The 14,254-nt window shown below is 36.2% G+C and overlaps 1 protein-coding gene across 1 annotated transcript in view; it reads left to right on the forward strand.

Annotated features, from left to right (window-relative positions):
• Thsd7b (thrombospondin type 1 domain containing 7B) overlaps positions 1-14,254 on the forward strand; it is a 1,039,160-nt gene that overhangs the window by 301,059 nt on the left and 723,847 nt on the right. Inside the window, exon 3 of the mRNA XM_004626384.2 lies at positions 7,485-8,295. Coding sequence (XP_004626441.1) covers positions 7,485-8,295 — 811 coding nt within the window. The remainder of the gene's footprint in view (positions 1-7,484; positions 8,296-14,254) is intronic.

Consider the following 14,254-nt stretch of genomic DNA (forward strand, 5'->3'; position numbering starts at 1 on the left):
CTCCGATATCTGTGCTCTACTTCGCTTTCTGGGCTGTATAAGAGAAACCTATTTTCAACCTTACTGAAGTATAAGTTAGTACATAGGTGGTCAGTTATCTAAGGGAGAGAAATGTTCAGAAAATTTCCCAGGATTCAGTTTTACTCTGTTTCTGGTTTACTGTTTTTCACTTTACTGATCCAGAAAACTGAGTAAATGATTTTCTTCCATCTCTCCGGGGAATCCAGAGGGCTTAGCTTAAGAGTTTTCTGTAAGTAAAGTCAGAGCTGAGTGGTGCCACTTTTATAGGATGAGAATATCCATAAATATCTCTTGACAGATATCAGAGCCCCTGGGGTTCTGAAGCCATTACCCAAGCCAAACCATTGAGCTAGGAGAGAGACAGGGGCAAAGAGCTATTGGCAGAAGGAGCGGCAGGGCCCAGGGCCCCTTGCGCTAGCTTTACTAAAATGGACAGACTCCTTTCTAAATATATGTTGCTTAAGAGGCTTTGCAAGTCTTTTTTTATTCAAATGACATCACTGCTAAAAGTAGTTCAAGTGAAACTGCTGTTGGAAACCTTTAGATTACGATAGAGGTAGAGAAGCATCTGGAGCTGTTTACCTTGAGTGATTCTTTGATCTCAAGTTTTGTCTTTCTTAACTAGCAAAACTGAACTCTAACAACAATATGTGTACAGTACTGGGCACATAGTAGATGCACAAAAAGAAAACTTGGTGCCCTTTATTTTTACTGTCATAATTATTCTAGGAGCACATAATATCTAATTGCTGTCAAGGGTTGTTTCTTTCACTAAACCCTTTTACATCAGTGCATACTCTTGGAAAATAGCGCAGGCTATGTTTGCATGCACAAGAAAGAAAGAAGGATCAGAGTTTATGTCCTAAGCCAGAGAACGCCCCTGGGATCTGCCATTTGTAGGTGCCCAAATAGAAAGAGCAGGTGCTAGTATTATAAGCTAAAATGTCTCATCCTCAATAGGCAGTTTGTTTCCTATGTGATCATGACATTTCCATTATAGATTCTGTTTTTCTTTCCTGCCCTTCCTACTGTTGAGTTTATCATCACTTATGGAGTGTTTATTCTTCCTGTGCAGCCTTAGAATTATAGGAATAAAAGCCATTGTCGTCGTGTAAAGATGACTGGATATGGTAAATATAAATGGAATTGTCAATCCTACTTCTGTTTCAAGTGATTGTATGACCTTGGGAAAGTCATTGGATTTGTCTAGACTTTATTTCTTCCCAAAAATACTGTGGGCTATAAGATTTTCTTTCCACCCTCCATTCTAGGGAGTTTCTTGGCATGGGTTTTAGTGATCCTAAAAGACTCACTTGTGTCAGAATACCATGAAATCTGGGAAGGTTGAGAGTCTCTTTCAGGCTTTAGAGATTTTAGAAAGTAGATTCAAACTAGAAATATTAATAATTTTTTAAAGGTATTTTCTTCCTCTATGGTGTTTCCATCAGCTGATGAGCCTTTCAGATATATTTTCAATCTGCTTTTGCTGATTAGCTACCTTTAATGGTTATTCTGGCCACTGGCAACTAATAACTTGTAATCAAAAATGATAAATAACAGAGACACTTTGCTTTCAAGTCAGAGGCATTTGTCAGCAGAAAAATAAAATGTATTTGCAAAGTATTATTAGCATCAAAAAGAGATATAAGCCTTATATAGATACAAGCCTACATCCCTAGATATAACCTATAGCTGGGGATGGAAGGGGATGGAAGCAACGCTGCTTATACTCATTTGAGTAAAGTACATATAAATATTCTATCTAAATTCCCTGGTACACCCTCATGGAGTCATTGTAAATCTGAAAGTACTTCTTCATGTCTAGCAAAATGAAGTTGCATTTGGTATCATTTAATTTTTGCTGTTAAGTTTTTCTGAAGAGATTTATTAGATTACCTTAAGACATATATTTTAAGACCATGAATGTATTTCTTGAAAATAGTTTTATTGTTACTAAAGGATGTTGTTGTAAAAAGTGCAATGGAATGTTTTAATGAAATATGTTCAAGCTTAAATCCCTTCTTACTAAATACATTTCTATGTTATATTTTTATCAATGCTCATAAATAACTCAGTAGTGGATACAGTAATGATCAGGCTTCCTTTGAGAGTTTATAAAACATTGGGTGGTTCTGTGCATCCTCTGGTAGTGGATTTATTGATTGTTGGATAGATTTGAACTTTAAAACTCTCATCTGCATGTGTTTTTAGCACCGTGCTCACTTCCAAGATACTTGCTGAGCTTCAGAATTGCTGCTTTGGTTCTAATGAGCTCTGGAAAACCACAACATTCAGACTGTTAATTCTGTATATAGAGTAAATGTGAGTAGTCCTAAGGGAAGGACCGAACTGATGGCACATTTAGTATGCAAATGTCGTAGGAAATATTTAGTATCTTCATGTTTAATTTAATATCTTAATATTAATCTTCATATTCCAAAAGTCTAATATATTACCAATAAAGTATAATTCAATGAATGAGTGCCACCTTTTCTCAGTATTAGGTTCTTACATGCATTTTAGAAACAAATTTTAGGTAACTATTCACTATACAAGAGAGATACTAGTGCATTCTTTGGTCAATATACACTTTTAAGAAAGGAAATCACTACATAAATTTTGAGCTATTTATTAGAAATGAAACGTGTTAAAAGTTAAGTCAATGTTGTTTTAGATCAGATTTTATAATTCTCAGGTTTATAAGTGCTTTGGTAGAATAATTATTCATAAATAATTTCCTTAAGACACTAAAGCTCTGCATTATAATTCATATCATTCCTCGACCTCCTTGTCCAAGTTAAAAATAAAACAATGCTAGGATAATAAAAGCTGTGGCCAGGAAAAATGAATAATAAAACAAATATTTCTTCCTATTGCATGAACAGTGTTAAATCAGGGTTTCTGCTTCAAACAGTGGCGAGTACTGTGGACAAGCTGTGGAGAGTGTATTTATTTTCTCTGACCTCCACAATGCCCTCTGCTTTTGAAGACATTTCTGTAGTGAGCCCCATTCCTAAAGGCAGTTCTATTGCAGGCTGTCTCAAATGTGATAATTTAGATTTGGTGATACATTCATCTAAACTAATCCAGTTAAGGATAACTTAATTAAGAGAATCAAGCTTGCCAGCACATTCCTGCTTCTAGAGGAATATTACATTAGAGTGTTCACATATTTATACTTCCTGCCAAAACACAGGCAGGGAAAAGAAAAAAAAAAAGAAAAAGAAAGGTGTTCATAAATGTGAAGGTGACCTGAGAATTCAATGGTGCTGCCCTGCCCTAAGCTTAACACTAAACCACAATTTTCAATTATTAATTAGAACTGATGTGACTTAAAATGGTTAGCAGTTTTTTCCATAGTCACTATATTTATCTCACAGAAAGGATAATGAGTTATAGATAGAAGATGGGTTTTTAAAAATTTAATTTATTTATTTATTGGATACAAGGTCTGACTACACAGTTCAGACCCATTGTGATCCTCTTGTCTCAGCTGCCCCACTGCTGGGATCACAGGCGTGTGCCACCATGCCCGGTTTCAGGGCTGGCACAGGGTGCTTGGGCTTCAGGTGACCACACAGCATGCAGTACCAGGACATTTCCAACTCAGGACCTTGCACTTGCTAGGCAGGCACTTAGGTCGCTGAGTTGTCTCCCCAGCCAGGCACTTTTATATAATGTTGGCCCAGGCAGATATACACAAAACTGCTATCTCCCTTTTATTGTTGAGCTATTTCAAGAATGCAGCATAGCATGAGCTTAAGTTAGAAATATATCCTTTTAGTAAACTTCTAATGTTTCCATTGTTCTAAATTTTATTTTATTTTATTTTGTTACTTGGTGCTTGTTTTATAATTTATGAATGGCTGAAGTGATTTCAAAGAATGAAGTTCTTATGTTTCTTTACATTATTTATCTCTAACATATTTGAATATAATCATGTGTTATAGTGTATGTAGCAAATTTAAAGATGACAATCTTCATGCAACTGCTCAAATTTTTAATCTTTCCTTTTTCTGAACTTGGATAAGGGATATCAGATTTATCAAACTGAAAGCCACATTTGCCTTCTGAATGCATGCTTTTTGAAGTGGCTAAACTCCTCTGGGCTGCATGATTTTCACTTGTGTTTGTTGAAAGTTCATTGCCAAATAAAATGGAATAAACCATGGAACACATTTTCTTTCTATGCCTGAGAAATGCAAATTGTTATAGGTCAATTGCTGAGAGTTCTGGTCTCCCATCTCCTGTGTCCTGTTTGTAATTTCCTTTTCATTTATTCTAAGCATACAAAATTCACTTTGCATTTCCTTGTTGTGTATATGTTTTTCAACTGTCTCCAAAGTCTGCTTTAACATGAAAATTAGTCTTGCTTGATTATGCCTTCTTCAGGGTCTCATTTAATGTTTGTAAATGGACACAGATCTTACCTGCAGGAGCTGCTGTCCTAAATTTCCAAATGTAGGCAGGAGAAGTCACTGCTTACATTCCCCTTTTACTACTTATTCTCCTCATATCCAAAGGAATGTTAACCCCCAAATAGGAGAATATGACTAAGCTAAGAAACACATCTACAAAGGTATAAATTTTAATTTCTTAATAGTTTCATTTTCTGCTGATCTAAGAAAATTTTCCTGTTTGCTAAAATTCAGTATAGGTAGATGATGAAAAGCCCTGGGAAGAACAGTAACTTATACAATATTAATGATTTCAAATAACAAAGAAGCATTAACTTAACTAGTTCGAAAATAGTTTGAGAACCTTTAATAAGAAAAAAATATATATTATAGTAAAAAAAGCCCAGGACCAGCCAAATAGCTCAGAGGATTAAAGTGCCTGCTTAGGCAGACAAAGCGGCCAGGGTTCAATCCCTGGCGCCCCGCCCCGAAGCACACTGAGATGGAAATTGAGACTCAGCATGGTGGAGCACACCTGTAATACCAGTGCTTGGGAGGCTGAACATAGGCAGATCACTATGAGTCCAATCTACGTAGTGAGACTCTGTCGACCCTGTCAACCTTTCCCTACAATACAAAAAAAAAAAAGAAAGAAAAGAAAAAAGAAAAAGGAAAAAGAAAAAAAAATTTAGCTAAATGCTTTGAGAAGAAGAACAACAGTTACTTGAAAATATGGAATTAAATTTAATATTAAACTTTTTCATGTTGATTAGAAATTGCTTCACTTTTCTGGTCCTATTTTCTTCAATCCACCAAAAAAAAAGTCCTTAATGTAACATTGTATCTGTTTAATACTTAAACAAATAGAGATAAAATATCAGACATTATTAAAGACCTACATTGCTTTACAATAAATTTCCTTTCCTATCCAATAATGCTTTTATAAGTCAGGTTTGAGTTCAAATTTTAAATGTATGCTACAATGGAATGTTTCTGGGATTTTTCTTTATTAAGTAATGGTTGAATTCTTTTTAAAAATACAAAATATATTGTCTAACATGGATATTGGGCATTGGATAAAATGCTTGAAGTAAACTATAGAACTTGCAGGCCACTTTCCAGCAAAAATACCTCAAGGTGCAAAGTAGAACACTGTAGGTAATCTAGGAACACATCATCCAACTTGAGGCCAGTTACTGAAATCAGCCAGGGTTGAGAGTTCCACTATTCATGATGCTTACCATGTCTTGAGCAGTCAATGCTGGGAGAGATTCTAAAGAAAGCGGAGGGGCAAAGCCAGGGGCATTTTTCTGAGTAAGAGCTGACTTACTCTAATAAAATCTGTCCTTCTGTTTCAGCAAGAAAAATCTCTTGTGGGCATGGTGCAAAGTGAGACTGTTTTCTTTGCTAAACTGTCTTAATCTGGTAACATGATAGAAGTCAGCCACTATATCCTGACATAGTATTTATTGCCAAGAATGCTCTGTTTATGTGGCCAAAGAAGGAAGCAAGGAAGATATGTGTATTAAAGCCAGCAATAGTCCTGCTATGGTTAGACGTCCCATCATACCATGGGGATCCCAAATGCAGATCCCTGCTTCTCTGGCAGTCATGCTTCTCCCGCAATACATGCCTGTGACTGTGTGACATGTTTACTGTTCCTGCAGATGTGATAGATCCTTGGGCAAATATTTTCCATGCAGTAATTAAATGGCATTGTAGGTGGCAGGGCAGATTTCATAAAAGACAAAATGTCTTTTCTTTGTCTCATATCATGTGTCATGCTCTTGACCTGTGAAAGGCCTTAATGACCATCAGCCAGGGCATAGAGACAGAGGTTGTCCAGTCAACACTTTCAGTTTCAGATTTTATATATAAAGTGAAATGAGAGTAGCATTTTTTTATTGACACAAGGTGATTATTGGCTGCCCTTGTTGAAATATACATGATGAACTTCTGGATAAATCCAGCTTATATGTCTATAGATTAGATGGAAAAAGGTGTGATAAACATCAATAAGCAGCTCACTAGTTTGTGGTATCTTGAAATCTTTTTCACACACTCTAATTAAATAACTAAAAGATCTGTCATATGATAATCTAATGCAAGAAACATTTCCTGGAATCAGTTCCCATCACAAATCAAACCATCAAGGCACAATGATGCATACATAGTCTCAGCTACTGGGAAAACTGACTAAAACCTGTTCAAACTCAGGAATGCAGTAATAGTCTGGGTACAAAACTGAGATAGTCTCCAAAAAAATGTTTAATTTAAAAAACAATAATGTACAAAACAGAAGAAAAGAAAAACATAAAAAGAAATAATAAGAGGCCTATTTCAAGGACTGTAGGAGTAGAATTTCTCTAGGCAATTCAAAGACATTGCTTTTCTTTCTTTCTTCTGTTTTTTTTTTACTACCTTAAGTTTTCTCCTGTATCCAATTTTTTTTTCATGTGGTTCACTCTGCAAGCACTCACTAAAACTGAAGACTGTTATTTAGAACATTAAAATATACTTAGGATATTTCAGTAAATCGCTTTTTAAAACATATCACCGAGTTTCTTTATGTAAGATTTGTAAGACCGGAATATGAAAAATCCTACATTGTTAAAATTCTGGCTGTAGGGCTTTTCTTTTAGATGATACATTGCCTAACTAGAAAGCATTAGTATTACATTAGAAATATAGGCTTTGGAACATCATGATCACACTGATGCCCAGAGTTTATTGAATGCATATTGTCTACTTGCCAGTACGTTGTATGATTGAACCTTAGAGCAACTCTTCCAGTTGATGCTTTCCTATACAGGTAGGTAAGTGAGGCTGAGAAGATGAAAGTGGTTCCTGCAATTTTATATCGCTGATTGGAAATGGAATGAGATTTCTACAAAACCAAACTGAGGCACGTAACCCTTTTAATCAGCAAGTTATATTGTATCTGCGCTGCCCAAGTTTGTAGTTTCATATTGGTGTGTTGGGCAATGAATCAATTGACCACCAGTCTCATGCGAACTGTTGGATGTACTGTTTTAGTAATCTACACCCTTGTTTTTCTGCCTGTAGGTCCCTGGGGAAGGTGCACGGGAGACTGTGGGCCGGGAGGAGTCCAGAGTCGAGCTGTGTGGTGCTTTCACATTGAGGGTTGGACAAGTCACTTGTCTAACTGTGATGAGAGCAGCAGACCTCCGAAGGAAAGGAGTTGTTTCCGAGTGTGTGATTGGCACAGTGACTTATTCCAGTGGGAAGTTTCTGATTGGCACCACTGCGTGCTCGTCCCCGTCCCCCGCGGAGAAGGCAAGCCACGGGCTGCAGAGTGTGTGACGGCTCAGCACGGACTACAGCACCGAGCCGTGCGCTGTCTTCGGAAGCTGAACAGAACCATGGTTGCCAATGAAATATGTGAACATTTTTCCCCTTTGCCCCCCACTGAACAAGCTTGTCTCATTCCCTGCCCCCGGGATTGTGTTGTATCTGAGTTTTCACCATGGTCTAAGTGTAGCAAAGGCTGTGGGAAGAAACTGCAGCACAGAACTCGAACAGTGGTCGCACCCCCTCTCTACGGAGGTGTGCAGTGTCCAAACCTGACCGAGTCAAGGGCCTGTGAGGCCCCCCTTTCCTGTCCTCTTGGGGAAGATGAATATACTTTCAGCCTTCAGGTTGGACCATGGAGTAAATGTAGACTCCCTCACTTTAAAGATATTAATCTCAGTGAAACTACTGTTTTGGATTTTAACTCTGACTCAAGTGAGCAAGCCATCTATAGACATCAAAGTCGCAAAGCACAGCACCATTCGCAGCCCTGGGGCGTAGAGATAGGTTACCAAACGCGGCAGGTTTGGTGTACGAGAAGTGATGGAAAAAATGCTCTGTTAAGGTAGGAAGCCTTCAGTGTTTGTGTTGGACGCACCTAAAATATTCTGCTGTGTAATTTTATAAGATTTCTTTATGGTTTTCTACAAAAGAGAACATGTAATCAAGCTTGTAGTTTAAGTGCTTAGGGATTTTATTTTAAGAAAATTTCAATTTCAAGCACAAATGTTAGAAGTTTCATAGTCTGAGGCAGGCAGAGTTCTAATTATTGTGATTACTAATGTGAACCATCTTTCTACACTTTTTAGTAAGAGAGCGACTGATTTGAACATAGGTCTTTTGTTGCTTGAATAGAACAAAGTGATTCTTTATAACAAAAATTCAAGTTTCCTCTCAAACTGGGCCATAAATTATGGCAACATGTATTGTTTTTCAGAGAGAGAAAAGAGAGAGGGTAGTGGGAAAAGAGCGGGGAGAGAGGGAAAGAGACAGAGTCAGAGAGAGAGAAAAGCATCTCTCCTTATGTCGCTTTTTGTTAGATCACTAATCCTATCTCAAGGGTTCAGACTGTCAGGACCTAATTAATTTCCAAAGTGCTCCTCTACAGATTAGGGGGTTGAATTTCAACATTTTAATTTTACTAAAATGGAAGACATCTTGATTGCTTTCAAATTTAGCAATTATGAATAAATCTGAAGCAAAACTTCACGTGTACATCTTGTGGTGAACATTATTTTTACTCATTTGGGTAGAAATCATATAGTTCAGTTATGGGACAAAACAGATAAAAGTATGAAGTATAATAAAAAATATGGCGTATGTCCCAGAGGGAATATTTTTGTTGTCATTAGCTCTTTCTAAATATCTACATAGACAAGAATAATATTAGCAAAAAGCAAGTTTTATTTCTTCCTTTGTAACATGAATATTTTGTTTCATTCTCTTACTGTACAGCATTAGCAAGGACTTGCAGCACAATGTTGAATAGATGTGAGAGACCTGTCCCACGCTCTATACTGTGAAAGTGTTTGGCCTTTCCAGGAATCTGCTGTTCCCAGTATTCTGAGATTATTTTTAAATTATGAATAAGTGTTAGACTTTTGTCAAATATTCTTTATGTTTCTATGGATATGATCCTATGTTTTTGGGATTTTTTTCTTTAGCCTATTGATGTGCCAGATTACATTAATTGCTTCTCAAAGATTAAGCAGCCTGACATATTCCAGAACCAATGCTCAGTTGTGATCTATACTCTCCTTTATGAAACGTTGGATTTGTGGAAAATTTTACAGCACTGTTAGTGATAGATGTTAGTTGTTCTTACTTGGAATGCCTTTTTCTGGTTGTAGTACTGGGGTGACACTAGCCTAAGAATAAGTTGAGATATATTTTCATTTTCATATTTTCTGAAAGAGATTTATTGAGAATTTATATGAATATTTGTTAAAAATTCACCAATGTACCACTGATCTTAGAGTCATTTGCTTTGGAATGTTATTAATTAAAGATTCAGTTCCTTTAGTGGATTCAGATATAATTCAGAATATCAGTTTCTTCTTGTGTGACTATTAGTAAATTGTGACTTTCAAGAATTTTTTCTATTTCATGTATGCTATCAAGGTATAACGTTACACATATAATTCGCTTATCTAACTTACAACTAGAATGTATAGTCATTGTTTTTTAAAATTCTCTGATATTTATAATTTGAGTCTTCTCTTTATCTTAAGATAGATATAGGATAAAGATAAAGATAAGATTTGTCAGGCTAAAGATTTGTCAGTTTGGTTAGTCTTCCCAGGAAGATAATTTTTGTTTCATTGATTGTTCTCTGTTGGTTACTTGCTTCCATTTTTAAATTTTGCCTGAAATTATTGGTAATATTACCTTTATTATCATTTTATATTATTATTATTATTTTGTATTTTTAGGGAAGGGTCTATAGGGTGTTCAGGGTCTCACTACTAGATCAGACTCATATGATCTGCCTGTTTATAGCCTCCCAAGCTCCAGGATTACAGGCGCACACCACCACACCCAGTCTCAATTGTCATTTCAGTGTGCCCAGGGGCGGGGCTGGCACAGCAGGCCTGGGGTCGAATCTCCAGCCCCTGTGCCTGCTTGCAGGCGCTTTAATCTGCTGAGTTATTTGGCCGGCCCTTTTATTATTATTTTAGAATATCAAAAATACCGTGAAAATGTTAATAATACAATGAATACACTAAACAATATTTATAAAAAGGTAATGAAAATTTCTTTTTTTTTTTTTTTTTGCGGAACTGGGGATTGAACTCAGGCCCTTGAACTTGCCAGGGAAGCACTTATTCCACTGAGCCAACTCCCCAGCCGCTGAAAATTCATTTTCTTACAAACTAAGTAGTATTAATATTTATGTTTTCAGGGCCTTGCCCATTAGCTCAGTTGTTTAGGTATCTGCTTAAGCAAAGCAGTCAGGCTCAGAATTCTGTGGTTCCATCCCCAGATCCTCATGCCTTACCAGACCTGACCTTAAGGCATCCTCAGCAGGCAAAAAAAAAAAAAAAAAAAAAAAAAAATCCTTCTGTACTTTTGGTGGCCAGGGATATAGCTCAGTGGCATAAGCACCTGCTTGGCAAGTGCGAGGTCCTGAATTTGATCCCTGGTACCACCAAAAAAAAAAAAAATAAAAAATTACATTTTCAAGATTACTGATTTTATATCTTTCTTCTTTCCAGTATATGTACTAGATGCTATAAATTTCCCTCATACCCTTATTTTCTCTATTCTATAACTTTGAGATACTTTTTGTTTGTTTGTTTTCACTGAAATACCCTTTCCATTTTTGTTGAAATTTCTTTTTTTATCCAGGGTTTGAAGTATGTTACCTACAATGTATTATTGAGTTTCTGTGTTTTTTATTTATGTTTTAGTTTGATTGTTCTATTGTGGGAGTATAGGTTGGATTATTTCTACTTCCAGACTTGTTACTGTCTGTTATTTGGTCCAGTATCGTGGTTTATCTTGATGAATATTCCATTTGAGCTTGAGAGAATGTATATTCTGATGTTATGGGATGGCATGCTGTATAAATGTTAATTAGATCCAGTTGATTGATGGTGCTGTTTAGTTCAACTATATTCTTGCATATTTTCTATCTGATGGATGATACATTGTTGCTAGAGAGGTATTAGAGTATAGAGTTATAATAGTGACATTTTTCTTTGTCTTTGGAGTTTTGCCTCATATAATTTGGCATTCCATTGTATATCTATTAAGTGTTATGGTAACTTGTTGGAGAATTAGCCTCTTTATATTTATGTAATACCCATCTTAATCTTGGCAATGTTGTTGGCTATAAATTTTCCTTTGTCTAGAATTATCATAACTCCATTTGGTTAATGATTAATGATAGCTTACTCTATCTTTTTCTTTTAATGTGTATTCTTTTTTTTTTAATTATCTATTTTAATGTATTTGGTACAGGGTCTCAGTACACAGGTTGGGCTCATAGTGATCCTCCTGTTTTCAGCCTCCCCAGTGCTGGGTTTACAGGCATATGCCACCATGTCCAGTCTCAGTGGCTGGCACAGCATGCCCAGGGTGGGGCAGGTACATCATATGATGCCAGGGTTTGAACCCTGGTACCTGCATTTATGAGTAGGCGCTTATTCCGCTGAGTTATCTTGCGGGTCCTTAATGTGTATTCTTAAATTTAAAGAGGGCTTATCATTAATAACATGAAAGGAGATCTTGTTTTTTATTTACTCTAATCGTTTCTGATTTTTTTTTTTAAAAAATATCTTTTTTGTGTATGGCCAGCTCAGCTCAGCCTGCACTAAGGGCAGGGCTGATGAGCATGTGGTGCCAGGAATCAAACCGCGGCCCCTGCACATTGCCTAAGCTTGCCTGAGCAGGTGATTTAGACTGCTGAGCTATCTCGCTAGCCCTATTTCTGATTTTTAATCACTGCCTTAGACTACTAATGTTTAAAGAAATATTGATATAGTTGGATCAGTATCTTCCATATTTATTACTGTTTTCCACTCATTGTTCTTGTTCTTTATTTACTTTTATTCACTTTTTCTCTTATCTGTTACCATACTCAAATGTCTGTATATTTTTGAGTGATTTTCTTTCTTTTTTTTTTTTTCTTTTTTTTTTTTTTTTTTTTTTTTGGTGGAACCGGGGATTGAACCCAGGTCCTTGCCCTTGCCAGGGAAGTTCTTATTCCACTGAGCCATCTCCCCAGCCCCTGAGTGATTTTCTTAGATGTTGTAATATAAATTCACAACTAAGGAAAATCACTTTCAAATAACACTATACTTTACAGATTGTGTAAGCATATTCAAAATCCTTCCCTGCCTCCTAACACTGCCTCATTGATTTCACTTATAATCTGTAATCATTGAATATATTGCAGCTATTATTTGAACATCCTGACTAAGAAGTAGGTGTGTATAATATTTTATCTTCATTTATTCTTTCTCCAATGAACTTTTAAAAAGTTGTTTATTTATTTATTTTTTTATAGATGGAATAAATGGTGAAACCGGGGATTTAATTGAGGCTTTTGTGTTAAGAGCCATTTAACTGATGGCTCCTACTGAGCCATCTCCCTGGCCCTCCAATGAAATTCTTTAATTTTGTATATCTGACCTACACAGTTTTTCTTCTCTCTGAAAAACTTTTAAAACTGCTTTGCAAAGTATGTCTACTGGTAAAAAGTTCCTTCAATTTTTATTGGATAAAGTTTTTATTTCTGCTTCTTGTTTGAAGAATACTTTCACTGAGTATAGAATTTAGGTCAGCACTTCTTTTTCTTTCGATACTGACTCACTTTTGGCTTGCATCATTTCTGGAAAGAAAGCCAGTGTAAATTTAATCTTTTTTTCTCTATTGATAATGTGATTTTTTTTAAAACTACATTGTGCTGCCATATCCACAGGTACAAAAGAATAACATTTTCTTTGGCGTTCATCTTTTCCATGGTTTATTTGTTTTTGTTATTTCTATTGTCTTTGAAATGTTGCAAACAATGCATTGTAAATGAGGTCTGCAATTAGCAAATATTTCAATTATAATCCACCAACATTGTGCAGTCCTCTTATTGATGGTGTGCAATGTTTGGGGGATAGTAGACGATGGTTCTGTAGTGTCCCACTAGGTCCCAGTAGTTTATTGGCCTTTGCCTCTGGGCTCTGTCACAAAACTTTCTTGGTTTCCTCCCTCTCTTCCAATTTGCATCAAACAAGATGGCTAGTGGGGGCTGGAATTACATGCATTCCTCTCCTGGTTCTGTTAAGGTCTGGTAAATCTCACGTGGTTGGGTTCTGGTGAGATAGTTTACTCTGAAGGCAAGTTTTAAGAATAACATAATTTTCTGCATGCTGGACGAATGATGTTCATTGTAAGAACAAGGGTTTCTGAGGTAAAACTCCTGAAAGTACTGAAGCCCCACTGGAACTGGATTATCCGAAAATTTTTAACTGTCAGTCTTTGTCTGTGCTGAGCCTCCAGTATTTGTCAATCACAGGCAAACTCCCCTACCTGCAGTTCAAATGTGTTACACTGAGAAGTTTTGCAATTGAATAATAAATTGTGACTCGTGCTATGTGCTGTTTGTCTCTCCAAATTTGGGAGCCGTTAACATCACCCTTTGATTTTAATTATTTGATAGATTTAAAAAGGGTTGTTGATTTTGAGTTTTCATATTATTTTCTTACTCTAAGAATAAGAGTCATTTTGTTCAGGCTCCTTACACACTCAAGTGAAAACCAGAAGTCAGCATGACCCCTTTTCAGTCAATATGTAGAGCCACAACAACTTCATGTACATTATGTCAACTAATCTATACCATTCATTTAGTTAGAAAAAATTATGAAATGACTCATGTGCTATCATGAAAGGTTGGGATATTCATACAATATGGTGTTAAGAGAGAAAATTGCTGCTTCTGTGCCTGCCTCTAGTAAAAACAAGGGTCTTTGTTAAGAGCTCTGTAGTCCTGTGGTTGACAATGTTGTCTCATTTCTCTCTACCTTAGT

Source organism: Octodon degus, unplaced genomic scaffold (genome assembly GCF_000260255.1).
Source record: "Octodon degus isolate 3935 unplaced genomic scaffold, OctDeg1.0 scaffold00014, whole genome shotgun sequence".
Lineage (NCBI taxonomy): Eukaryota > Metazoa > Chordata > Mammalia > Rodentia > Octodontidae > Octodon > Octodon degus.